This window comes from Tachypleus tridentatus, chromosome 8 (genome assembly GCF_004210375.1).
Source record: "Tachypleus tridentatus isolate NWPU-2018 chromosome 8, ASM421037v1, whole genome shotgun sequence".
Lineage (NCBI taxonomy): Eukaryota > Metazoa > Arthropoda > Merostomata > Xiphosura > Limulidae > Tachypleus > Tachypleus tridentatus.
This window is the reverse complement of record NC_134832.1, coordinates 33,761,347-33,789,281: the sequence shown is the minus strand read 5'-3', so window position 1 is coordinate 33,789,281 and position 27,935 is coordinate 33,761,347. Positions and strand designations below refer to the sequence as shown.

The 27,935-nt window shown below is 34.1% G+C and overlaps 1 protein-coding gene across 4 annotated transcripts; it reads left to right on the top strand.

The window, feature by feature from the left end:
• Positions 1–3,302: 3,302 nt before the first annotated feature.
• On the top strand, positions 3,303–25,154 carry LOC143222132 (prostasin-like). 4 transcript variants are annotated; one of them, XM_076448146.1, is made up of 11 exons: positions 3,303–3,978; positions 8,962–8,991; positions 9,880–9,992; positions 12,906–12,977; positions 13,775–13,944; positions 14,633–14,986; positions 15,221–15,328; positions 18,701–18,881; positions 19,760–20,004; positions 21,249–21,403; positions 23,602–25,154. In XM_076448146.1, the coding sequence occupies exons 3-11, from the start codon at positions 9,955–9,957 to the stop codon at positions 23,770–23,772; spliced, it is 1,494 nt and encodes a 497-aa protein (XP_076304261.1). In that variant the 5' UTR covers positions 3,303–3,978; positions 8,962–8,991; positions 9,880–9,954; the 3' UTR covers positions 23,773–25,154. The 4 variants fall into 4 exon arrangements, with proteins under 4 accessions (XP_076304261.1, XP_076304262.1, XP_076304260.1 ...); XM_076448145.1 differs by lacking the exon at positions 3,303–3,978 and adding an exon at positions 6,849–6,957; XM_076448148.1 differs by lacking the exons at positions 3,303–3,978; positions 21,249–21,403 and adding an exon at positions 6,849–6,957.
• The last annotated feature ends 2,781 nt before the right edge of the window (positions 25,155–27,935 follow it).

The window sequence follows — 27,935 nt, the reverse complement described above, 5'->3', positions numbered from 1 at the left end:
TGTTTTCTTGCTTGTAGTTAAGTAAAAAGCTACACAATGGGCTATCTGTGCTCTTTTCACCACGTGCATCAAAACTCCGTTTCTAGGGTTGTAAGTCCACAGACATCCCTATGTACCAGTAGGGGGCATTAAGTTTGTTTGTTTGTTTTGGAATTTCTCACAAAGCTACTCGAGGGCTATCTGTGCTAGCCGTCCCTAATTTAGCAGTGTAAGACTAGAGGGAAGGCAGCTAGTCATCACCACCCACCGCCAACTCTTGGGCTACTCTTTTACCAACGAATAGTGGGATTGACCGTCACATTATAACATCTCCACGGCTGAAAGGGCGAGCATCTTTGGCGCGACGGGGATGCGAACCCGCGCCCCTCAGATTACAAGTCGCACACCTTAACACGCTTGGCCACGCCGGGCCAGGGGCATTAAGAATTGTAAAAGTATTTTCGTGGAGAAACTATTGAAACTGAGGTATTGGTTAAATGTTTCTCGAAATCAAAGACAAGTTGGAATTTCTAATACCTAATTTTTCGCTGTGTTTAAATTATTAAAATCACCATATTATTATTATTATTTTTATTTTTAAGATATGTTGGGACTTTCTTCTTTTATGAATAATATCATAGAAAATAAAGCGACGCTTATTATTAGCGCCATCTATGGCTTTACGATTGAATTACGCTAAGATCTCGTGAAATTAAAAATATTGATACCCATTGTTTTAACTGTTGCTACAACTTCATTTGAGCATTTAATGAGATTCTGTGAAACCACAGATGTGGAGGTTATATCGCATGGCCTCTACATAGATTAAGAGTGTGAGTTTAATCTTTCAAAATCAAGCAAGACCAAAATTTAATTAACTTATTTTTTCAATACGCAATAAAACTCGGTCTTAAATACAAGTTACAATATTCAAGCCTAAAGTTATTTTAATACATTATCTAAGTTCGAGTTTTGGGTTCTATGCAAGTTACTTTATTTTATGCAGGTGCTATTCGAACCCAAAAGTCGTAACTTTTTCTCTTATCACGTCGTATACTTATAAAAGTAGAGTTAAGAACCTCACTATAAATTCAGGAAAATTGATAGTTCTGAAGAAGTCGCTATACATTTCATATTTACATGTGATGATGAACAAGGCCCTATACGTGAAGAAAACATAAGAAATATTTAAGTGTGTTTGTATGTTTTGTATTTTTCTTACAACAAAGCCACATCGGACTTTTTATTGTTTCCAATGAGAGGAATCGAGCCCCTGATTTTAATATTGTAAATCCGAAGTATTACCGCTGTGCCACTGGTAGTATGGGGCAATATTTAAGCATATCAAAGGAACGACGAATTGGTTGCGCTTAGGAAATACAACATTAGAATGGTAGATAAATCTAGAAACTGAGAATTAAATGCTATATTTAAATTGACATTCGAAAGAATTCCATGAGATCTAGCTTGACAAATGGCTATAAACGTTTATCCTTATTCTAAATTTTACTGAATTCACAACCTATCGTTGAAATGTTCGTAACTGCTTATAAAGTTTGTAGTACGTGAGTGTAGATTGGAAAAAGTGATACCTTTGCTTCAGTCTTTGTTGGTTGTAGTCAAACGCAAAGGCACACAATGGGTTATATGTGCTCTGTCCCCCGCGGGTATCGAAACCCAGTTTCTAGTGCTGTAAATCCTACTAAGGGCGTTGTTTCAAATGACTGGAATATACTTAGAATTGGAAATAATACGATTTTTTTTAAAAATAGAGTCTCTTGTAATAAACAGTGATTCTGAAAATTGTTAATTTATATAGATGTTCGTTGTTTTGAACTTTTAACCAGACAGAAGGCGACTTGAAAGACATTTTATGTTCATGTGGACCAAACGGCCAGTAAATGGACTTCTAGGGCTCAGATACAGCTGTCTTTCATTTTGAACTACTAATCAGACTTGTAAAAGGAACACACATTATAACTGTATTGTGTTTGTGTTTTTTCTTATAGTAAAGCCACATCCGGATATCTGCTCAGCCCACCGAGGGGAATCGAACCTCTGATTGTAGTGTTGTGAATCCGGAGACATACCGCTGTACTAGCGGGGGGACAATTGTTACTGTATCAAATAACTTATATAAGTAGTGCTCCAACGCTTAACGTATTTGAAGAGACTGGGTGAAACATATCGTTAGCTATGGATGTGACATATAAAAAGTGTAGATGGAATACTGTTATTATACACTCTTCTAATTCGTGAAAATCTCCAAGAAACTGGATCAAAAAGGGTGTGTTTAACATGTATTAGGTCTAATTCTAACGTCTTATGACAAATCGCATTTTGAACTGATGGCCAGAGGGAAGACAACAAGTCAGTAGCAGTTATTTCCATAATGGGCTTTGTCCGTTGTCTGTAATGGAAAGTGGGAATGACCGCAACCTTTAAACGACACCACGTATCGAACTAGACTGTTTGATCCACAGCGGGTCAAAGCCACATCAGGTCTATCTTCATATCTATTTTTGAAATATGATTAAAATAACAAATTGCCAGAGTTACACTGAACATTGACAATAATTGAAATAACCCATTGTCGTTTATGAAGTTTATTCTTCAAAATAATTATTAACGAAACAAATTTCAAGAAATAAATTTTTAGCCATTAAAATTCGTTTAATAGCATTTCTTCATAAAAATGTTTTCACTCCATGCTTCTACACCCTCCCCTTTTCTCGCTAAACTACCAATTTAAATTTTTTGAATTTTTAACCCTAAACATTTTTTCTTCACGAACACAAAGATAAAGAAATGTGTATTCCTTCACGATTATCCACATATTCAAGATATATTTAAACATTTTTGCAAGTATATAATGAACGTTTAATAATCATTTTACACATATTTATAATTATAAGTAACATAAATATATGTTAATTTATTAGCAAGAGTTGAAAGTGGGTTGTGATGACTAGCTGCCTTCCCTCTAGTCTTACACTGCTAAATTAGGGACGGCTAGCGCAGGTAACCCTCGAGTAGCTTTGCGCGAAATTCAAACAAAAACATACTTTTATGAAGTGTTATTTATACGTTAACAATGTTTTTAATTAAACGAGAAGGCCCATTTATTTTATCATAACACTTCGTATTCACGTGTACGCCAATTAATTTATGATTTGTGTAACGTTATGTGTGTCAACTTTTGTTTCGGTTGGCTTGAATATGGACGAAACTATTTTAATTCTGTGAAATGTACACACACACACACACACACACACACACACACACACATGTAGGAACAGTCAGCTAAACCGTGACTCAAAACCTTGCATAAATCATTACAAGGAGTGACTCCACCTTAGATAAGAAAGGGTTGGTGTGCCAGAAATATTCCTTTCTTTGTATCTTTGGCAGGACCTATACGCTGAATGAACAACGACAATAACACAAAAACTAGGCCTATAATTTGCAAGGTAGAAATGCTACTTGTTAACGGCTTCAGAAATAAGAGTGCACCAACTGAAATGTTTCTCTTGTTTGTTGGCTTGGATATGGTTAAAAAAGTGAATCATGGTGTAAATGTAATGAAAAAAATCTCGTGTACGCATGACAATCCGTAATAGGTGGTAAAAAGTGACTGAAGTTGGTAATGATGCCAATAATATTTCTCCCAATTCTTATTAATTTTACTCGTGAATATATCGTTATTTTAAAAAGATCTGAGTCAGATGGTATTAAAGACTGAAGACGTGAGGTTCAAGTTCATTCATTACTTAAATCTGACGAATAAGTTTAAGACTTGTGAGAATTCATTTTACGATCAGGTTGGAAGTTTGTATTGCTTGGACGGTCGTCGTGACGTCGTTGTTGAACTAGTTATGTAATAACAGTGCAGAAATTTTCTACAGAAAGGATTAGGAAAAAGTAAAATTTGATCTTTCATTTGTTAGCATTTTATCGTACAAAAAATTGTGGATAACAGCAATGCAGAAGAGTTCTAAGGTAAGAACTATTTTATGTATGTTATAGCTGTGTATATATTGGTGTGTAGTCTGCAATAAAACTCTAATAAAATTAGTTTTGATAAAAAGATAATGATTTTGAAAATAATCCAGTTGGCATTTATATCTTATTAAAGTAAATTTTATCCATAGCCCACAAAAACGAACAGTATACAACCTATTTTAAAGACAAAAATAAAGAAAAATTAGTAAAAACTGGTTATTTCATTAGTTTCGTAGAGTACAGAAATTTACAGCCCTAATTCCGAGATCGGTGATTGTAAAGTTAATCATGTTAAAACAGTGTTCTGTTAAAGGCATATATTCAATAATTTGATATTTATATCATAAATATATGTTAAAATATGATAATGTAAATATATTTGATTCTTAATTCATTTTTTGTCCCCTAGATTTACAAAATTTATGGTCATTATTCAAAATGATTGATGACTAGCATTCTTCCCTCTAGTCTTACACAGCTAAATGAGGGACGGCGAGCGCAGACAGTTCTCGTGTAGCTTTGCGCGAATTTGAAAAACAAAGAAACAAATTCTTCATTTCTGGGTAGATGTATTTGAAATTTGGTAGGATTATACCTTGGTCCAATACGTCGAGACACCTTTTTTACTTTTAGATTTGAGCTTTTTAAGGAGTTTATGGATTCAAACACCAAAAGATCCAAATATGTATATATTTTGGGCTCATATGCGGTCATACTTATAGTAATCAAGATGAAAATTGGTAGAAATATAAGTTTTCTCGTACGCAACACACTGACATATAAAAAATTGTATTTCCTCATTTTGAGTCTTTTTTTCTTCAGGGAGAGCGGTGCTCGCAAAAAATAGCATAATTTGGGTTTTTGTTTTAGTTAATTACTCGGTCATATTTTAACCAATTTATATAAGTTTCAGTACAATTTCTACAGGCAACACACATCGATACACAAAAAATTTCAATTTACATATTTTTAGTAGTCGTAAGGTGGTCAAGATGCCACTAAAGACATAATTTTAAGAATTTTTGGCAGTTACCTTGCCGTAGTTCGGCTAATACACGTGGAATTTGGAATAAATATACCTTTTTACGTTTTTACATGTCCCATACACACACTTTCAAAAATGGAGAATATGTCCATTTTTGGTCATTTTAGGGGTTAAAGGGCGATATAAATTCATAATAATATTAGTCGTGAATATTATTTAGCTTTTTTTCGGCCAATTTACATGGAATTCACTACTAAGATGCTTTTTAACAGGCAATGCACATTGACATACAAAAATCTGGGATTTACCCATTTTCAGTTAGTTTAGGAGGGTCAAAAGGTAAAAAAAAAACTACAACATAATTTTAGAGGTTTTGGTTTCTTTCTTGGCCATATTTCGACAAATTCACATGGTATTTAGTACAATTACTTTCTGCGCGTCCCAAAAAGAAATATGAACATTTTCAGAATGCTTATCTTGTGCTCAATTTGTCAGAGAGAAAAGCACAATTTGGGGTTTTTGTGAACAATTCATGTGCATGTCAACCACATGTTATTAGTAATTATGTGTGAAAAACGTTGTTTATATATATATGTATATATATAGTGTATTAATCAAGGCCCGGCGTGGGTACGTGGTTAAGGCGCTTGACTCGTAATCCGAGGAGCGCGCGTTTGAATCCCCATCGCTTCAAACATGTTCGACCTTTCAGCTGTGGGGGCGCTATAATGTTACGGGCAATCCCATTAGTCGTTGGTGAAAGAGTAGCCCAAGAGTTGGAGGTGGGTGGTGATGACTAGTTGCCCTCTAATCTTACACTGCAAAATGAGGGACAGCTAGCGCAGATCGCCTTCGTGTAGCCTTGTGCGAAATTCAAGCCAGAACTTCTTAGCCTCGATTTCGCGATGAAGAATTGTCTTAATTAGGTTGGGCTTGGTTTTGGTCAGTGTATTATATTCACTTGATAAATATTGCTAGAACATTTCAGATTTTATTAGCTTATCACACAATTTTGCACCATTATTACATATGAAAGTTTTGTACGTTGAACATTTTCAGTCATGGCTCTCATAAAATGGCTCTGGGCTCGTTTTTGTTTCCTTTTCAAATACAAACTTTTAACTTCTAGCTCTGTCATCTCTTGGCTGATTTGAGATACAGTTATAGTTTTGGACTTAGGAGGTCAAACCATTTCGATTGCTTTTGTCTAACCATGCCCCATTTTTCATAGATTAATTTCTCTAATTCTGCCTAAAACAATTTCAGTTTGAGATTAGGCTAGTAGAAATCTTGACGAGTAATAAAATCGAATCAGGTATACACGTGACCCACATTTGTCATTACTGGCGTATAAAAATATATTTAATAAAAGGAAAGAAAAAAGGTATTATACATTAAATTACTCTAATCCTGTCTAAAAAAATTTGAAGAACTGTGGTTATTGAAGATTCCCTCTTGTTTAAAGTTAAACAGAAATGAGTAGCATCAGTTGTTATTGTATCCAAAACTACTGCTTCCTGGTGGTTCAGTATTAAAGTTTATAATGCTAAAAATCTGGTTTCGATACCATTTGTGGGCACAGCACAAATAGCCCATTGTCAGCTTTTTGGCTAACAACAAAAACAAACTAAAGTAGCCTGTCATACACTTATAAACACAAAATCTGAGTTTTGAATTTCCGCGGTGGACAGATATCTCATTGTAAAGCTTTGTGCTGAAAAATAAAGAGTAAATTAAAACAGACCTCTAGTGTCGTTTGTTTTACGTTTTTTGTTTTTTTCAGTCAACTCAGTGTGCTCAACACGACTTTTCCATAATGACAAATTACAAAAACGGATTTAAAAGCCAAGACAGCATCCTTAGCGAAACAGGTGTAACCAAGGATGTAAAGTTTGCGAAGAAAGAGAGATGTAACCCAACGACATGTATTTGTGTAACTTTAGCTCTACTTTTTATCGCCATGGGAGCAGCAACTACAATCTGTTATGGGGGTAAGCAAAAAAAACTAATAATATGAGTAGCTAGCACTAAAACAAATTCGTTTTGTTTTGATAGCTTGATTGTTACATAGAAAACTTATTGTAACGATATCGAAATTATAAACACATCCTGTTCCCTACGCTGGTTTGGGATAACCACGACCCTCATTTTTGACTGAAAGAACTTTTTATTGCATCATAGGTAAACTAATAATTCAGTTAAAACATCGACATTTATGTCTTTATGTTTGCATTTACTTTTCTATTGCAGTTGACAAATGTTAAGTGAATATGTTTGCTAAAAGTAATGATCGTGGCTTAAGAAGTGAAGAAACGAACTTCAAGATTTATTTAATTAATTTACAGAGGTTTGAGTGCATTATATTGAAAAGATTTTAAATATTCAAGGTTCAAAGTCACACGGGGACCACAGCTCATATAAAATCACGGTGGAACGGCATGTATGAAAACTAAGTTTTTATACTGGAATTTTGTTTGTAGTGTTATTCCACAGAATACTACTTCTTTTAGAGAGAATATGTAACAATTCTTTCTTTATCAAAATATTTGTTCACCAAAGTCATAAAGATGTGTTCAGCTTGGGATTTTAGAATTCTTGAAAGGGGGTTGTCTCTTATTCTTAATGTCGTTGAAATCGGGACTACATAGAAAGAGATTTGCAACAAGTAGTATCCCAACCATATTAAACAAACTACAAGAGCTGAGAATTTACTAACACAGAAGGCCAGGGCAAAAGCCGTTCATGTATCTCAAGTAACAATGAACAACATAATCAAGAAGGATTTTCATCTGGAAAAGCGACACAAGTCACATATACACAAATATCTTTTACGATAGTCCATTTAACCATTTCATTCCTTAAATAGCTGGAAAGTGTTAATGCTATTGCATACAAAAACACAATTCCCGAGCCTATATGTCTTTATGTAATCAAACTATTGAAACAGGTTGTAGAACACCGTAGACTACATTCACTAAACAGATTTAAGAACCACGCAGGATGAAGTGGTCTTCTTTGAACATAAGAGCTATATATTAAAACATTTTGCAGTAGGAAACTACACTGCAAAACCGTTCTCAAAATGCATGCACTGCTGTCAGACAGAACATGACCGAACGTAACGCATGGACTGCAAAGAAAAATCGGGTATGATACCCGTGGTGGTAAGCAGATCGCAGATAGCACTTTGTGTAGCTTTATGATTAATTCCAAATAAACAAAATAAGAAAAATATAATAAGTTGAGAATGATGCAAAATTTATCTGAATATTTTTTTTAAATTTATTTGTATGGTCTAAAATTCAGACTTACAATTTCGTGTATCGTAAAACAACTGAAAGACAGTTACCTTAGAGACTGAGAAATCGAACATATGTGATGACTTTTCTTGATACTTTTCTTAGCGTGAAACTAAAAATAAACGTGTGTACTTGTCGTAAAATCTTAATTTTGAAAATAGTTTATGCAAAACGATGGCGAAATATTAATTACGAGTACAAAATTATATAATTGTATTTATATACATTCACAAACTTACAACGTCCTATAAATTATATATTTTTGAATTAATCAAGATACGAAACGTTTGTTGGTATTTAGTTGTTCCATAAACAAATAGCATTTTAAAATTCCTTATTTGATAAAAGTGTTATTTTAATATCCAACTTAGAAAAATGTAGCGCCGCTGTGTAACAGCGGCATGTGTGCAGAATTACTGTGGTAGACATCGAGTTTTGATACTCGTGATGGGCAGCGTAGATTTAGCCAATTGTATAACTTTTTGCTTAACCACAGACAAGTAAAATATAATATTAAACACAATCGTAATTACATATTAATAGAAGAATAAAAACGTGTTTTGATAAACCGCAATATATAAAAATGTTACATTTTTTAAATATTCACTTCGACCCTCTTGAAGCCATTAATTTATTTTATTTCCTATGTCTATAATTTTTATATTAAAATTGTCTTAATTTTTGTTTTCTTTTTAGTGGACTATCTTAACGCAGAGAGGCTAAATGGTACGTAGTAATAATTTATTATTATAAAACATACATATACACAAACTCTGCAAAATATTTCCCCAACAAAATGTCACCAATTATGAAGGATAATATCTTTAAAACGTAGTCTTTATTATACAAGATTAGGTTAAGGTGAGTTATTCAATTGTTAGTCTAATCGGCTTAGTAGATAGATATATTATAATTTTAGCCTAATCAATTTAATATTGGGAATTATTACATAGTTAACCTAATCGGTTAACTATTAGCACTTATTAGATTGTTAACCTAATTGGTTTAGTAATGGGAATTATCAGGTTGTTAACTTAATAGGTTTGGTGCTAGGGTGTATTCAGTTGTTAGCCTAATCGGTTTAGTGCTGGGATTTATTAATCTGTTAACTCTCAACTTTTATTTTGTATTTATAAAAACAAAGTTTCTATCAAAACATGATTATTCGTAAAGTAAAATGAAACATTTCTTCCATGGGACAACACCAAAAGAATATGTAAATTACTTTATTTAGGTTTCTTGAACAATGGATGTACTAGCGTTCTCTTACATTGTTTGAACCTTTTTTACGTTTGAACGTGTGCTGACTTCTGTAAGTTTTTGTGTCCTCGAAGAAATTACATTAAAAAAAAATATGGTTCAAGAGTGCGAAAAACAACTATTCATGCACAACGTTGAACGTGTTTTTTCTTCATCTTTGATCAATTGAATAAACTGACATAATAACTGCAAGTAACGGTTAAGCCTTAGTCTTAAGTGTTTTGTATGTTTTCCACGGATTTACAAGATGGTAGGCTGAACCAATTTTTTTGCTGAGTGGTTATTAAAATTGTTGAATAGTATATGTGAACACTTTTTCAAAATTATTGAAGTGTTTTTGAATTTCTTTTATAGATCGAGTGTTCATGGGAAAGTTTTCTGTAATAAGTGGGGATTCTTTTACTGATCGACTTTCAGATAGAGTGTCTGATGATTTTGAGGCAAAATCCAAACTTTATAAAACAAAGGTATGCATTCTGTTTTGCTTATTTCTACTCAAAGTAAAGTATGTATTCATAAGATGAAAAAACATTTTCATAATATTCGAAATCAAACTTAGTTACACTTGATTCGCTTCTTTTTTGTGGGTATTTGGAAATGTTTAATTTTTAAACACCCAGGAGGGTCAGGTGCACAAGACCTCTTCATCCCTAGCTTTTGTGTCGGCTGCTAGTAAGAATTTGTTGTAGTACTTTTGGCCCAGAGTATTCCACAGTACTCCGGTCCTTTTCAGGGCAATGTCCATGTATTGTCTTGATTTGCCCTTGTTTTTTTCCTTTATCTATTTATTATTTTTTCCTCTTTTATTCAAGTTTTAATTTTTTTACTTTTATTTCTTTTTTTTCACTTTTATTCGTATATATATATATTCCCCTTTTCCATATATATTTATCGGAAACATAAAATAATAATAAATAAAATAAAATAAAAAAAGGAAAAGAAAAGATAAAACATAAAACAATAAAAAAGAAATAATACTCGTTTTAAGCATCTAGTGCATAGTGGCCAGCTTGATTTATATTTCTTAAATATATATTTATAGGAGAGAGGTACTTAGGACTATGTTCATTATGTACGTAGTATCTTTCGAGATCACACATTAAATCATTTTTATGCCAATTCTTATTAAAATAATTGAGTGAATTATGCAAGAATCTTACAGATATTGTCTCTGTTTGCATACTTGTGCATGAATGTGAAGTACTACGTGGTACTTTATTGGTTGAAGCTAAGATTGAATTTTGTATTTTTTGTAGTTTGTGTAATTGTTTTTGTTATGTTTATTCAGGCAGAAGATGCGTATTCTATTATAGGTTTCATGTAGGTTTTGTAGATTTTTATTATATTATCAGGTGATGTACCTTGATTTTTACCTGAAAGACTTCTGGCATAATTTGCTCTTTTCCAGATTCTAATCAGGATATGCTGTATCCACGTTAATTTGGTATCATAAGTTAAACCTAAAAATTTAGCAGAAGTAGCAGTGTGTAAAAGTGAAGTGTTCATGTATAACTTTGGTGGATATTTTTTCAGTTTATTTAATCTGGTGAATAGTATTACTTGGTTTTTTCGGAATAATATTTTATTCTATATTTCTGGCAGTATTATTCTAAGTTACTCAGGACTGGTTGGAGGATTGTTGCTGCAATTGAAGGAGTGGGGGTAATTTTCCAGACCGCTACATCGTCGGCAAAATGTGATACAAAACCTAACTTTAGGTCCGACAGTAGAATATTACTCACATATATGATAAATAAGATAGGGCTAACTACCCTTCCCTGTGGCACTCCTGCCTCAGGTGAAAAGGACCCTAAATGGGCTCCATTCACATCTACTTTATACGTCTATTGTCCAGAAAGTTAAATAGCCAGCAAATAATTCCCTGGAGTAAATCCATTTTCGTTAACCGGTGGCGTAATCCGTTATGCCAGACCGTGTCAAATGCTTTCTCAATGTCGTGAAAGCAAGCCACAGTGCATTCGTTTTTGTCAAAGCTGTCTGTAAATGTTTTTGTTAATCTGATTAGGTGGTCTGTAGTTTGTCTGTATTTTCTAAATCCGTTTTGAATTTCGGGTAATTTTGAATTTACATCTAAGTATATAGATAGTTGGTTACTAATTATTCTTTCTAAAATTTTACCGATGCAACTGGTTAAGCTAATCGGGCGGTAGTTGTTTGGTTTATACGCTGGCTTTACTTCTTTCTGGAACATTAATATTACTGCTTTCTTCCAAGAAACAGGGATATATCCAGCTGGAAATGATAAGCTAAACAGAGCTGTTAGGTGTTAATATAGCTTCTGAGTACCGTGTTTTAGGAGGATGGCTTGTATACCATCTTATCCAGGTGCTTTGTTTATTGTGTTTTTGATGGCTGTTAGTACTTCCGTTACTGTTATATCTTTTATTAGTTGATGAGTGCTCCAGTCTATTGTTTTCTCTGGTTTTATTAATGTGTTTACTGGGAATTTTGGCATGTATATGGTTTTCTTGTGTTCAATGAAGATATTGACTTTATTATAGAAGTATCTGTTCATGTCTGGTTCATGGTGTGTTTTGAACGTGTTTTGTAGGTGGTATTTAAATATCTCTGCTTTCTCTAGGTTAGTGTAAGCTCTTTTGCCATGTAATTCGAGTGGTGGGTACACTTAATTAAAATATTTGATATGTAACAATAAAATCAGGGCGGTAACATGACGTCATAGTTACATAAAATGGCGCGTCAGAAAGCGGATAGTTCTGTAAAGTGCCACTAGGACAGATAATTCTTACTTATATATCAAATGCTAACCGAAAACGTTTGTTTGTTTATTTTTGAATTTCGCTTTAAGCTACTCGAGGGCCATCTGTCCTAGCCGTCCTTAATTTAGCAGTGTAAGACTAGAGGGAAGGCAGCTAGTCATCACCACCCACCGCCAACTCTTGGGTTACTCTTTTACCAACGAATAGTGGGATTTATCGCACATTATAACGCCCCCGCGGCTAAAAGGGTGAGCATGTTTGGCGCGAAGGGGATGCGAACCCGCGACCCTCAGATTATATCTCTTGATCGATTTGAAATCTAATTACAGTTTTGGACTCAGAAAACCTACAAGTCGCACGCCTTAACACGCTTGGCCATGCCGGGCCCTAACCGAAAACACTGGTGATATATATAGTTTAAATAGTCGTGTAATATATATTGTTTATGGTACAATTAATTATGTTTATATTAGTAGCCGAGTAATATTGCTCTTTTCTCTTTTTGTGGGAGTTAATCAGGTTATTGGTGTGAGAAGTAACAGGAATGAGAAAGACAGTGTTAGAGAGTGTTTTGTTAACGATACAGAAACTACCATAGATAGATAACAACGTATTTTTATGATTTTGTTTCTTTTGCAGTTGGAAAAGCTTTACAACAAGAGTATTTATAGTAGTGAATTTTTTACAGGCTGAAGTTGTAGCACTGAGAAGGTGGGTACTCAGAATACTTTGAATACTATATGTCAAGAATGGAGTTTGTATCCAGTATTAATATCATATTTATGTTAATCTCTTGAAAACGAAGATTATATGTTTAAAATACTATTGGAAAAATTACTTCACTTTTAATCTGTAAATGTATAAACATGCCCTCAGTGTCAGGACGTGTTTATTAGATTGGTTTAAGCTAACCATACAGCTACACGATAAGCTCTCTATGCTCTGCCCATTATGGGTATCGAAAGCCAGTTTCTAGCGTTGTAAGGCTGCAGACATACCGCTGTGCTACTAGCGTATGTGGGGAGGGGCGTGTTTATTAGTCAAAACCTTTAACTAGACAATGAGACTTATTAACTATTCTGTTATCCATAATTATTGTTATTTTATTACACCTATTACATGTAGATTTCTTATTGTCTTGCCATGTAACTTTCGTAGGAATTACCTTTTTTTTTCTAACACTTTCAGTAAAATATGATATATTTTCATATTTATCTGTTCTTGTATTACGGTTTAATAACGTATTTTACAAACATTTTAACCGAATGGCTTTTTATTTAAATATTCACGAAATTAGGGTCGAGAAAGGTTAGGTAGCGTAACAATGAACTTTTTCCATGTGTGAATTAGCTGAGAATTAGACGGTGAAGTATAAACTACAAACGTGTATTCTGTTATTTTCTCGAATTCTTTTCATTATTAAAAAAGTGAATAACTTAGTTAATGTAGATAGAGAGGTATCTAGTTCTTAATTATTTTCGTTATAATATACTTTGAAATTTACTTAGAGATCAGAAATACAACAAAGAGAATGTTCACTTCAACCTTCGAATGTCACGTGAGAGCAACCAAGTAGATGCTTCTGACCTTTACGTTATTCTGATAAACGAAATAATCAGTTCGAAACTCGGTGTTTTCCGGGGTATGAAGATTGATCAAACATCTGTACAAATTCGAGGTTAGTCATCACAAAATATAATAATATTTTTACTGCATAATTTATTAGTTTTATTTTATTGACATTTATCGTTAGTTTCTTTTTGTTGTTTTGATTTTATTAGACAGTCATGAGTCTTTAAATGAACGGTTAAACTGAGTATTTGCATTTATTTAAATAATAATATTAAATTATGTTATAACCTCTAAAGTTTTTTCATTCAACGAAGTATTCAATAAATAAAAACTTATATTGTTGATATTCATTATTATTGAGATAATATCATCAAATGTTATGTTAGCTGATCCATGGATCAATCACCAACAATAAAACTTGTATTGCTGTTGTTCATTATTAACGAGAAAATATAATCAGATGCCAAGTTAGCCGGCCTCTGGATCCCTCATCAGCAATAAAACTGTTGTATTGTTTTTGTTACTTATTATTGAGAAAATATAAGCAGATTCTTAGTTAGTCGACCCCTGGATCCCTCACCAACAATAAAATTGTTATATTGTTGTTGTTAATTATTAATGAGAAAATGTTATCAGATAGTAAGTTAACCGACCCCTGGATTCCTCATGAACAATAAAACTGTTATGTTGTTGTTATTCATTAGTATTGAGAAAATATAATCAGATGCTAAGTGAGTTCACCCCTGGATCTCTCACCAACGATAAATCTATTATATTGTTATTCATTATTATAGAGAGAATATCTTCAGATGGTAAGTTAGCCGACTCTTGGATCCCTCACCAACAATACCCCGGCTACCTAGATGGTTTACGTATTAGTTTCGCTGTATCACCAAGTGCAGCGATGGAACAAAGTCACTGTGGACCAATAGAGTTAGATTTTTGTAAAAATCCGTCTTATAACATCACATATTACCCAAATATGGTTGGACACATGAGTATTCAAGAGCTCCGGAAAGATTTTATAATGTATCGTCAAATCGTTGATTTTGAGTGCTACACTTTGGCACGAGAATTTATTTGTCACATTTTACAGCCCGAGTGCCAGAATGACGTAATGGTTTCACCGTGTAGAACTTTTTGTGAAGGTATGTTCGATTTTAAATGGTAATTGTATGCGACTAACAACATCAAAATTTATATAGACATTTTAGGAATGATGTGCAAACATTTAAAATTTGTATTTATACTTTTTGAATTTATGGCAAAGGCCAACTAAGACCAGCTGCTAGCAGTTAGAAGTAGCCAGTATAGTTCGATGTACGCAGTATTTTGTGTAAAATGTCCATATACTTCATGATTTTTTTAATCTGTTCAAATAGAATTTTGGAGATCTTGTCAGAATTTGTTACCAAAGAACGTTTACGACAAGATTAACTGCTCGACTTACCCTAGTTACAACGGTTCTGGGCCTTGTAAACCGAAACCAAGTAAGTGGACTTTCAAGATTTTAAACTGTTTGGTTTAAATCATATTTACAAAAAATCTCACACCTGCGATATCATTTCTACATATTTCTACAAATTGAAACTTAACTTCTTTTAATGTTCTCACAAAACTGGCGTACATAGGACGTGTTCCTCTGATAATGTTTACAGTTGATGGTGTAGGAGTTCTTTGATAATGTCTACAGTTGATGGTGTTACCATTTCTTGTAGTACTTTTCACGTAATAAAAGAAGGAGTACTTGTGAATTATGAATGAATAATGAGCCACTACAAATTTAGTGTAAATTGTTCAAGACCCCAAATGGTATCTTTGTGTACTTCAAGTGTTACAATAAATTTTTGGATCATAATTTCATTTCAACAGTAGGAAGTATTAGAGGGTGAAGTGAAGCACGCTGACATTTTTGTCATTGGTAAAATTACTGAGTGACGAGGAAAACAAGAGGGAATTCTCAGTAGCCATGAAGTCCTTTTAAGCCGGATTAAAATAAATTAATCTATTAAATCATTTTAACCCCCTTTATATTAGCTATATTTTTTGTGAGCCAGTGAAACCAAGCTTGGGACGCGCGTGTACCCGATTGAGTTTTATTACTCCAAGTAATTTTTATCAGCTTACCCTCTAATAGAAATTCTTTTGGGTGGGATTATAATAAAATAATCTATGGCATCTTTGACGTGGTCATATAAATTAGGTTTTCTAAGTCCAAAACTGTAATTAGATCTCAAATCGATCAAGAGATGTAATCCGAGGGTCGCGGGTTCGAATCCAGATCGCACCAAACATGCTCGCCCTTTCACCCATAGAGAGTTATAATGTAACGGTCAATCACACTATTCGTTGATAAAAGAGTAGCCCAAGAGTTGGTAGAGGGTGGTGATGAGCCTTCCCTCTAGTCTTACACTGCTAAATTAGGGACGGCTAGCACAGATAGTCCTCAAGTAGCTTTGTGCGAAATTCAAAACCAAAAAACAAACAAATCAAGAGATGACAGAGCTATGAGTTAAACATTTTTACTTAAAATCGAAGATGTTCTATGAAGCTCTATATCGCAGCTGAAAAAATAAAATTTTGAATTCCATAAGCCAGAACTCATTTACTATTTCAGTCAGTATATAAAGGATGTTAAAATTATTCATGTGATCGGGTTTTCACTATGTATAGCGAAGTTCATTATTGGGATGAAACTAAATTCTGATTTGAAAAAAATGGTAATAAAGCTGTAGTTGACTTTGTTTTTTTTTATTCCATTATGCCAATGTTCCCAAACAAAGGTGCAGAAACTTTGAAATAGGATAAAAGATTTCTTCTTCTCACGATAAATATAAGGTTTCATTATGTTTGTTTGTTTTGAACTTCGCGCAAAGCTACACGAGGGCTATCTGCGTTAACCGTCCCTAATTTAGCAGTGTAAGACTAGAAGGAAGGCACCACTCACCGCCAACTCTTGGGCTGCTCTTTCACCAACGTATAGTGGGATTGACCGTCACATTATAACGCCCCTACGGCTGAAAGGGCGAGCATGTTTGGTATGACAGGGATTCGAACCCGCGACGCTTGGATTACGAGTCGAGTGCCTTAACCACCTGGCCATGGCGGACCATTGTTTGGAGTTAAGCACAAAGATACACAATGGGCTATCTGTGCTTTGTAAATCCGTAGACACACCGCTGTGCCACTGGTGGGGAGAGCGTTTCATTCTGAAGGAAGAACTTCAAGATACAGTCAAAATGACTAATTGAGGTAACCTTATACGTTAAGTAACTGAAAACTAAAACGAATAACCGTTTTCTACTTATTATTATTTTTTTTTTGACAGTATGGAGGAAACTAATTGATGCCGGTTGTGATACAAATTTTTGTGTCCTGAAAAGTAACTCTTTACAGTAATAGCCCGCTCGCTTTTGGTTTTGAGAATTAATGCTCTTAGCGGCTGACCATAACATTGAAACTTCCACCTTAATATCAGTTAGGGCCACCTGTTTACTGCGATAACAACTTTGAATCTTTGTGGAAGAGATTCTATTAGATGCTCCAAATAGTCTTGCTTGTTTATAGTAAGGTTATTGTGGAGTGTGATGCGCAATTCACTCGTATATGTCAGCTGAGGATTACAGCGGTAAATCGGACCGTCTGTGTTTGTAGCTGAGATTCGGTGTTCGTGCTGGTCACGGAAGATGACTGAAATCACTATAATTGGATAATACTGGAGCAGTAGAAGTGCCCTTGCCAATGTGGATGGAAACGCAATATTATGGGACAAAGAAAGTTGTGGATGCTAGCCATTTTCTAAAGTAATCATAGAGTCAAACCCTTACTACAGGAACACATTAACACATTACATACCTGCACTGGTAATATTCCTCTTAAAATTACATCACTCCGTTAGAAAAGTTCCTTACAACATTACACGACATACATTGGAGAACGTTTCTCACAATATTACATCAACAGCATTGTCGAAATAACATAAACGTGGTTAAGTGCCTCGTGTGGTTTTTATGCATATATTTAGTAAATTTGTGTTTTTTGTTTTTGAATTTCGCACAAAGCTATTCGAGGGCTATCTGTGCTAGCCGTCCCTAATTTAACAGTGGAAGACTAGAGGGAAGGCAGCTAGTCATCACCACCCACCGCCAACTCTTGGGCTACTCTTTTACCAACGAAAAGTGGGATTGACCGTCACATTATAACGCCCCCACGGCTGGGAGGGCGAGCATGTTTGGCGCGACTCGGGCGCGAACCCGCGACCCTCAGATTACAAAGCGCACGCCTTAACGCGCTAGGCCATGCCAGGCCCATTTAGTAAATAAAAGAGTGAAACGCGACTTATCAGCATTCGTTATCAACAGTTTGTGTTCTAACTTATGATAAAGCTTTATTTTCCTATTTCCGTCAGAGATAAGCACTGTTTATACTAGCAGTCGGCTGCTGTATTGTTAACAGCTTTTGTAATGCCTTCCATCTAGTAACAGTTTGTCTATTTGAAAGTCGAAGAGATCCTTGGCTTAACCTCTTATTTTGGAGAGTAACAATAAGCCAATGTATCTCTGGACTTGTAGAGGTTAAGCAATCATCTGATAAACAACAAAATAAATCTCTTTTGTATATGAAAATAGTTGGAGTTATTTGTATGCACTTGAGCGCGAGTGACGACTTAATAAAGAAGGCAGTTTGGGTAAGTCTAAGTAAATACGAACACGACAGAATTCTATATAGTTGTATAGTTTTCCAGTGTTAGGATATAAATTCTCGTAGCTAGTTACAATTAATTTTTGTTTATCTTAATTAATGTTATACATTTCTTCTCGATGATGTTTTTTTGTTTTGTTTCGACTGTTGTTTTTGTATAGGTTGTGGAATAAATCCAACTCTTACACAACTTACAATTGATCATCGTTCACCACAATGGAAAGATGCAAAACATGCAGACTGGCCCTGGTATGTTATGTTAATACAGAACGGAAAACATGTTTGTGATGGTGCTTTAGTTGATCATACATGGGCCATAACCTCTAGTGTTTGTTTGAACAAGTGAGTTTACATTTTAAGCTCCTCAACCGTTTGTTTCCAGTAATAAGTTTTGGAATTTGGATTTAACATATGTGTTTAAAACATAACATTTTCATAGGAAGGCATGTTTAAAAGACCTCGTAGTTATTCTTTGGAACAGTTAGAACTTTCGTGGTTTCTTGTTAAGATATGTAAACAGAGACCTTTGGTTCAATACATTAATATTAGCATTTAGTAGATCATTTTTATATGAAAAAAATTATAGGTGTAGATATAGTTTTATTGGTCTAATTATGATCAGAAACAAATACAAAATTTATAGGTGTAGATATAGTTTTATTGGTCAAATTATGATTAAACACAAACACAAGGATTATAGGTGTAGGTATAGTTTTATTGGTCAAATTATGATTAGACACAAGCATAAGGATTATAGGTGCAGGTATGGTTTTATTGGTCAAATTATGATTAGACACAAATACAAGGGTTATAAGTATAGGTATGGTTTTATCGGTCAAATTATTATTAGAAACAAACATAAGGATTATAGGTGTAGATATAGATTTATTGATCAAATTAGTCTCAGGAAAAGCAAGAGAATACATAAAAGTTACTCCAGAACCTAAGAGTTTTCGCTTGGCCAATTAACTATCAAGTTTGTTCAAAACTAAAACTTTTCTTGAGATTTTCAGATGTCACAGCTAGCTTATAATCTTTTTTTAGGTTATGTGGCTAGCTAGCTGTAACATCTTGAAAGCTGAGAGAAAATAATTTAAATAATAGTACAATGCCGAAAGTCTTGTTATAAAGATGTATTGAAATGCCAGCAACATTCACACGAATATGACTTACTAATTTTTTCCACGATTATGACTTATTGATTTATTATTGTTTCTCAGATACCCGAAGGCTTACTGGACAGTTAAGCCTGGTAGCGCAAGACTGGCATCAGTGTCACCATACGACCAAGAAAGGCGCGTGATGGGAATTGTCAAATCACCTTTCGGACCCGATGGAGTAACACTGATTAACCTACATAAGTCAGTTAACATCACTGTTTACACGTCCCCTGTTTGTCTTCCTGACACAAACACTGACGTTCTACCTGGAGATTACTGTTTTACTCTAGGATGGGATTTCAAAGGTAAGTTTGGTTCGAATGAATGAATGTCTGTCGGTGTTTGGGTAAGAAAAGTTCATACCCCGGAGGGTCAGGTTCCTCCTTCCTGTACTTATGTTCTTGACGGATTGGTATTTATAATTGTAGAACTTAATATTATTTTGATCCTTTTCAGGGCAATGTCCATGTATTGTGGCTCATATATAGTGATTATTTTAGTCTATCAGCAGAATGTCAAGTTTGTTGGTGGCATTTTTTTATTATTATTATTATTTAATACATATATATGTGTATATATATTTTTATTATTATTATTATTATTATTATTTAATACATATATATGTGTATATATATTTTTATTATTATTATTATTATTATTATTTAATATATATTTATTATTTATTTTTATATTTAAAATATAAGTTAACTGGGGAGAGATATTTAGGACTAGCTTCATCATGTATGAGGTACCTGTCTAGTTCGCATAGTAATTCGTTTTTCATCCAATTCGTATTAAAGTACATTATTCTACTATGTAGGAGTCTATCTGGTAGGTAAGTTTGGTTCGGTTTGACTTAATTTGTTTTGAATTTCGCGCAAAGCTACACGGGAGCTATCTTCGCTAGCCGTCCCTAATTTAGCAGTATAAGGTTAGAAGGAAGGCAGCTAGTCATCACCACTCACCGCCAACTTTTGGGCTACTCTTTAACCAACGAATAGTGGGATTGACCATCACATTATAACGCCCCCACGGCTGAAAGGGCGAGCATATTTGGTGTGATGAGGATTCAAACCCGCGACCCTCGGATTACGAGTCGAGTGCCTTAACCACTTGGCCATGCCGGGCCTTAAAGGTAAGAGACGTTAACTGGCTCATTTATTTCTGTCAAGATTACCGTATTGTTTCGTTTTGGCATAAACTTTCAAAAGCAATAAGAATAAGTGTAGTCAGAGATCAGTAGTGTAAGAATATGCTTTAGTGGGGGTAGGTGGCAAATCAGCCAGAACGGTAATTACAGACTGAGGGAAATAAATGTAGGGAACCCACATAAGGAGGGGACAGGGGGGATTCAGCCAGAATCATAACTACAATTAAAGAGAAAATGAAGGTAGGTGATTCAACCAATTACTTTTTAACCAGAAAGGGGGGTTGGACGTCTTTTGTAGTTACACCGCTGTCAGAAATTATCAGTTATTCTGTAGGTAGTGGTAATAACAAGGATAATATTTCAGTAGTGAAATATAATGTTTGCTTGTTTTTTCTTAAGGTAACCAATTACAACAGACAATAGTGAAGGTACTGAACCCAGAATCGTGTAAATTTAGTTCATCGCCCTCCAGCCTTGAACAACGACCAGAATATTATAATACTAAGATTATATGTACGGAGGTGGTTGGAGATTCATTGTCCAGAATATATTCGGTAAGACATGCACACTTGTAATAATTGAACTTTGTTTTTTATTTCTAAGTTTAGTTTGGTTTGAGTTTCGTGCAAAGTAACAAGAGGGCTACCTGAACTAGCCATCCCTAATTTAGCAGTGTAATAAGACTAGAAGGAAGGCAGCTAGTCATCACCACCAACCGCCAACTCTTGGGCTACTCTTTTATCAACGAATAGTGGGATTGACCGTCACATTTATAAAGCCCCCACGGCTGAAAGAGAGAGCATGTTTGATGTGTCGGGGATTCGAACCTTCGACCCTCAGATTATGAGACGAGTGCCTTAACCACCTGGTCATGCCAGGTCCATTTTATTTCTTTCGCTCGTTCTAACCTTTTATTAGAATTTTAGCACATAAGGCTGAGCTAAAGTGATAATCCAATAGGTGTCGTGGAAACATTTTTAACTCTTTAAACTACCACACGTTTTAACATTTTATAAATATGTTGGTGAATAACAATATATAGAATCTGTATTCGTATTTCGAAATCGTCAGTAAAACATTTTAATATGCGTACCGGGTATGGTGTTATCGAAACGTTTGTTTGGGAATTTCGCACAAAGCTACTCGAGGGCTATCTGTGCTAGCCGTCCCTAATTTAGCAGTGTAAGACTAGAGGGAAGGCAGCTAGTCATCACCACCCACCGCCAACTCTTGGGCTACTCTTTTACCAACGAATAGTGGGATTGACCGTCACATTATACATCTCCACGGCTGGGAGGGCGAGCATGTTTAGCGCGACGCGGGCGCGAACCCGCGACCCTCGGATTATGAGTCGCACGCCTTACGCGCTTGGCCATGCCAGGCCTTATCGAAACGTGAATCAGAAGATTCATGGATCGCATTCGGTTCCACACTATCGTACTCTGCACTTTGGGATCATGCCTTTGCTAATTGAGTGAAGGTCAAATTCCACTATTTGGTTAGACAGGAACAGCTCAAGAGATTTCATGAGTTGCATGCTGTTGACTGGCTTTTTTACTCATACTTTAACATTTTAAAATCAGGGTAACAATTCGCTAACCTTTTTTTTTTTTGTAGGTTTAAACGAGAAATCAAAAACAAACAAACCTTTAACATGGATATTCTATAGTTAATTTGAAATTATATTTTCAGTTTGAAATATAGTGATTTATCTGTTAGCTGACAGACAACACCCTACAGTACATTGGTGCGAGTGGTTAAAACAATTGACCTCTCCAGGCAGTCTTCAGTCTCTGTTTGGTGAAATTAAATGACTTGTTTTCATGTAAGATATTTATACGTTAGAAAGTTTTGCGTTTTTGCCAAGTTCAGTCAATTCTGTAGTTTGTTGGAATCAAAAGGATCAAAGTCTATCAGTTTGATATATCCATCCCATAAAATGTTAATACCATGTATGTAGTAATTTAGCATCAACATTGTATATAATAATATGATATAATTACACATCATTAACCAAAGTCTACATAGAATCAATTCTTATTCTCCTTTCCTATAGAAAAACCTGGTAAGCTGTCATTTTAAGTGGTATTGGGTCCTTACGTGCACAGAGAGAGCAAAATAATTTTACAGAAGTGTGTGTGTTTTGTTACAGCAAAACCACATCGGGCTATCTGCTGAGAGGAATCGAACCCCTGGTTTTAGCGATGTAAATCCGTAGATCTTTCTACAAAATGTTTCATAAGAGCTTAGTTCCCTTCCAACTTTCATCGTCATCTTTAATCCTAACCATTTCTTTAAAAATTTGTGGGTTCGGCATGACCAGATGGTTGGGGTGCTTGACTCGCAATCTAAGGGTCGCAGGTTCGAATCCCCATCTCACCCAACATGCTCGTCCTTTCAGTTGTGGGAGCGTTATAAAGTGACTGTCAATCTCGTTATTCGTTGGTAGAAGAGTTGTCCAAGAGTTGGCGGTTGGTAGTGATGATTAACTGCTTTCTCTAGTCTCTCATTGCTAAATTGGGGACGGCTAGTGGAGATAACCCTAGTGTAGCTTTGCGCGAAATTCAAACAAACACTAATTTTATTATGCATATTTCTTACCACACGGTAATCTCATTTTACGGTATAGGACAAAATAAATGTTACTGAAGTTTTAAAGTATATTTGAGCTTTCAGTTATAATTTTGCATTTCTAAATAATATTTGTTCTATTATAATAACATGATACTTTTATTTCTCGTGGCTGGGGAAGACGATGCGAGGACAACCTTTGTTCTGCCAGAAAAACAGCAAGTGGTTTATTGTGGGAACTGAGAGTCGAGAAGCTGTTTGTAGAGGCAATAACACAGCTCGGATGTATTACAAGACATCAATACAAGCTCGGTGGATAAGACACACAATTGAATATCTTAAAACAACGTAAATTTGCAGGTGATTCGTTTCAATAATTTACATTGATTAAAATAGTCACCTCATTCGTCCAACACTCTGAATCAGCTTTTATTACAAGTTTAGCATTTAAATATGTTCATGTTTCACGCACTGCATATTTTAGATCCTTAGTACTGTATATTCTTTTCCCGATTCCTCAGTGCTATAAAAATGGAATACTATTGCCATTTATTGGTGAAAATATAAAAACTACTCAGAATAAAACAGTTAGAACTCGCCATTTGTCATTCATTTTTAAAAGTAAGTAATGTTTATCTTCTAAAAGAAATGTAAATATCATTTAAAAACTATGAATGTTATCGAGTTATGTTTAATGGCTTGAACTGAGATGATTGTTGTGTCAATGTACTCAAATAAATGTTACTCTAGGATGAGAAAAAAAAGTATTTTATTATTAACAGGGCCTAGCATGGCCAGGTGGTTAAGGCGCTTGACTCGTAATCTGAACGTCGCAGGTTCGAATCTCCGTTACATCAAACAAGGACTATTTGTTGCTGAAAGAGTATCCCAAATGTTGGTGGTGGGTGGTGATGACTAGCTGCTTTCCCTCTAATTTTACCCTGCTAAATTAGGGACGGTTAGCGCAGAGAGCCCTCGTGTGGCTTTGCGCGAAATTTCAAAAATAAACAAACATTATTAACATAATTTAGGAATATATAACGATCAACTTAGAGAGAGAAAGGATATTGTAGTAAATCCTAGGATAAATTGTTTTTATAGAAAGGATATTGTAGTAAATCCTAGGATAAATTGTTTTTATAGAAAGGATATTGTAGGAAATCCTAGGATAAATTGTTTACTTTATAACTTGTAAAGACGTGGGCATGTTGGCAGTTGTTTTGAAAGCCCTCCACTTATTGACTATTTTCCAGACAGTGGAATGGCTGATTTCAAAATCCTTTGGGATCTTTTTAAATCCCTTACCAAACTCATAAGCTGCTACAATTTTTATTCTGAAGGCCTGAGACAGCTCTTTTGCTCTCGCCATGGTGCTCACTCTCACTTCAACAGTCAGGAGCACACCAAACTAAATGTCTGAGGTTTAAATAGGGCAATCCTCATTCAACATGCTGAGTGATGATCTTATAATCATGTGCACCTGGTGTGATACACTTGTGTGTGAGTTGAGCCATTTTAAGTGGGAATAAATGTGGGGGTGTCCTAACTTTTTCCTCAGTTAGAATATGCATTTTTGTAGAATTACATTTACAGAAGATCTTGAAAAGTCTTTTCTTCAGTTTTAATTGTTTAGTTATATTCCTATAATCTTTCAGTATTGTTAAAATTGAGATTAAATATCTATATATTAAAAAATGTTACAAATATACACAGGCTTTCATTGGGTGTCCTAACTTTTTCATACGACTGTATTAATTATTGTTTCTTATTCAAAAAGTATATTTATTTTTTTGCTATTTATGTTTTTAACTCTATCAAATAAAATGTTAAGTAATTTATTTAATAAAATGGCAAATCGTTTAATTGGCAGAATTGGAAATGAATTAATATTTAATCGAAGATTTTTGCAGTTTATGAATATTATACAAGAAAGGTAAATAAAGAAAAATTCGTAAGCTTTAATGAAATTAGTAATTATTGTATTTTTAGATTAGTTAATAAGTTTGAATGCTTGTGTAGAAGGCCGAATTAATGGTTTTATTGACCCTAGGCGTTTCAAATTATAGCGGCTACTTCGAGACAGAACATTTTCGTGCAATACATTTATGGTCATAGCTTAAGGCCTCCTAATTAGTGTGAGGCCTTAGACCTTCAGCAATATACATGGAAAAGAATCTATCAATATTAATTATTCAGTCGAGGATAGATAAAAATTTTGCTTTCTAATAACATAAATTGTGCGAAATCTTGCTATATCATCTCGTGCACATTTACAGACCACGACGCAGTAACATTAAACTTTGATTTTCATCAGTTACCCCGAGAACGTGGAATTTGGAAACTCAATAATTCGACCCTAGGAGATGAGGAGTATCAATGGAAGATAAATCGTATTATTGATATTGAAGTGAAACTTATCAATAAATATATTTTGATGATGGAATGGTACGAACAACTGAAACACAAATTTATAGTATCTTCAAAAGGATATTCTGTCCGACGAAAACCTTCGACAAAAAAGGTTAAAAAATTATATTCATGTCCACAGAAAGCCAAACGAACAAAGACATTGAAAGAATTAATGACTGAGAAGAAACGTTGTTAGTAATGCTTACTTTAACAGGGAAGTATCACATATCATTAGACAGATCCAATTGTTTAGATTTTTTTATAATTATAAAAATAACAAAGAATTTTTAAATATATCTTCGAAACTTTCAATGAATATGACAGTAATTTAGTTGTCATTGTATTTTCGTATTTTAAAGTGTTTCCGAATCTTTGAATGTTTCGGGAAGTCCTTTATCTTACATTGCAACATCTCTTGAAAGTCAAACATGTCTTTACCATGTGCCTGAAAACATATCTGTATACAAGTCGTAAATTAATGATAAACTTTTAATAAAACATTACGTAACATTAAGTACAAGATTATTACAACAGATAACCAACTGTACGTGTTTTAAATTTATTTATTATATACGTTCCGTTTTTCGTCAATACGTTTAAGTGCAAATAAAAGTTCTACTTTAGCTCTCTTCACTGATGTTAGTGTATTTATTTATTAGAGCACATAATATATGCAAAAATAAAAATAACTTGGTACAAAATCGATCAACGACCAGATGAGTTCCAAAGTGGTGTAACCATAGTAACAAACACCAAATATATTTCTGCAGAATACCTCCCCTTCATGGTTTGGTGTCATTATGCAACCATATCGCCTTCTCTTGTTTGTTCCATCTTCTCTATTGGTTGACACATAAAGTTGAGATATTTCTTTGGAGTTCCGAAGTCATCTAATGATATAACAGTTTTACTCAAAGCCCACTGAGACCAAAGTTTGAACATCAATATGCAAGTATTTTATAAACTAAAAATAGCACGAGTAGGATAGGGTTAAGAAAGATAATTGGTTCTGTTATGTAAGTTAGATTGTAATTTCAGTATCAAAAATGATACAAAACATGTTGATCTAGCTATCAGTTAAAAATATAAACCATGAACATCTCAGGATAGTAGTTTCAAGATAAACAACTTTAGATATAATTTTAATGAAATAATATAAATTTGAGGGTTTAAAGGACACTCACATCAGACTTAAATTGTGAATAAAATATTAATAGTTGAATACATATATATATATATAAATTATTTCATAAAGTAAATTATTAATATATAACACACATATAGTTATTTACGGAATGAAAGTTGAGTAACTACAGAACTTTTCGAAAATGATAAATTGAAGACGCCGGGTATTGATCCCGGTATCTCTCCTCGCCCAAGATGAGAGACAAAAACCAATGCATATGTACATAAATGTTACATTTAAAAAGATATTTTCATACTACAAAAACTTCTCAATTTCATATTGAAAGTAAACTATTTGGCTTTATGGTAATTTAATTTGTATTCGATCTCCTTGTAATTTTGCTACACCAGTTTCTACATACCAATGGTTTAACATCTGTATTTGGTCTTCATACTTGAATCTCAACCAATCAAAGTAGATTTTATTCTTATGTTTGGCTTTATAATATGCAACAATATTAAGCCTAGTTTTTGCCATTTCTTATTAATTTTCTAGATGTGAACACAACATATTTGATAAGTGAGATGGAATAACACATTATTGGTTGTAGTGATGTTTCTAAATTGTGATATTCGGATATCATTGTTAATCTAAATTGTTTATTACTAACCAGCGTCTTTGTGATAAATTCAAACACATTCTTAACGTAATTCCAAAGAAACATTGTTTCTTCACATTCCATATAAAGGTGTTCAATTGTTTCACTAAATTTATCACAAAGACAACAAGTTCCATGATCAGTTAAATTCATATATTTTTAGTTTCGTATCGGTTATCAATGATTTATATAATAATAAATAATATATATCAGCCATTAGGTTTTCATTATACTTTGAACATACACTCTTCTACTTATATCGCCATCGTGAAGCCTCGATAGCATTGAACAGTAGATACCAACTATGTTTAACTTTATTATT

Coding starts and splice junctions, on each gene's coding strand:
- LOC143222132 (XM_076448146.1), top strand. CDS start 9,955: ATGATTTTGAGGCAAAATCCAAACTTTATAAAACAAAG. Junction 14,987..15,220: donor GTGTAGAACTTTTTGTGAAG/GTATGTTCGATT, acceptor CTGTTCAAATAG/AATTTTGGAGATCTTGTCAG. Junction 20,005..21,248: donor TCTAGGATGGGATTTCAAAG/GTAAGTTTGGTT, acceptor TTTTTTCTTAAG/GTAACCAATTACAACAGACA.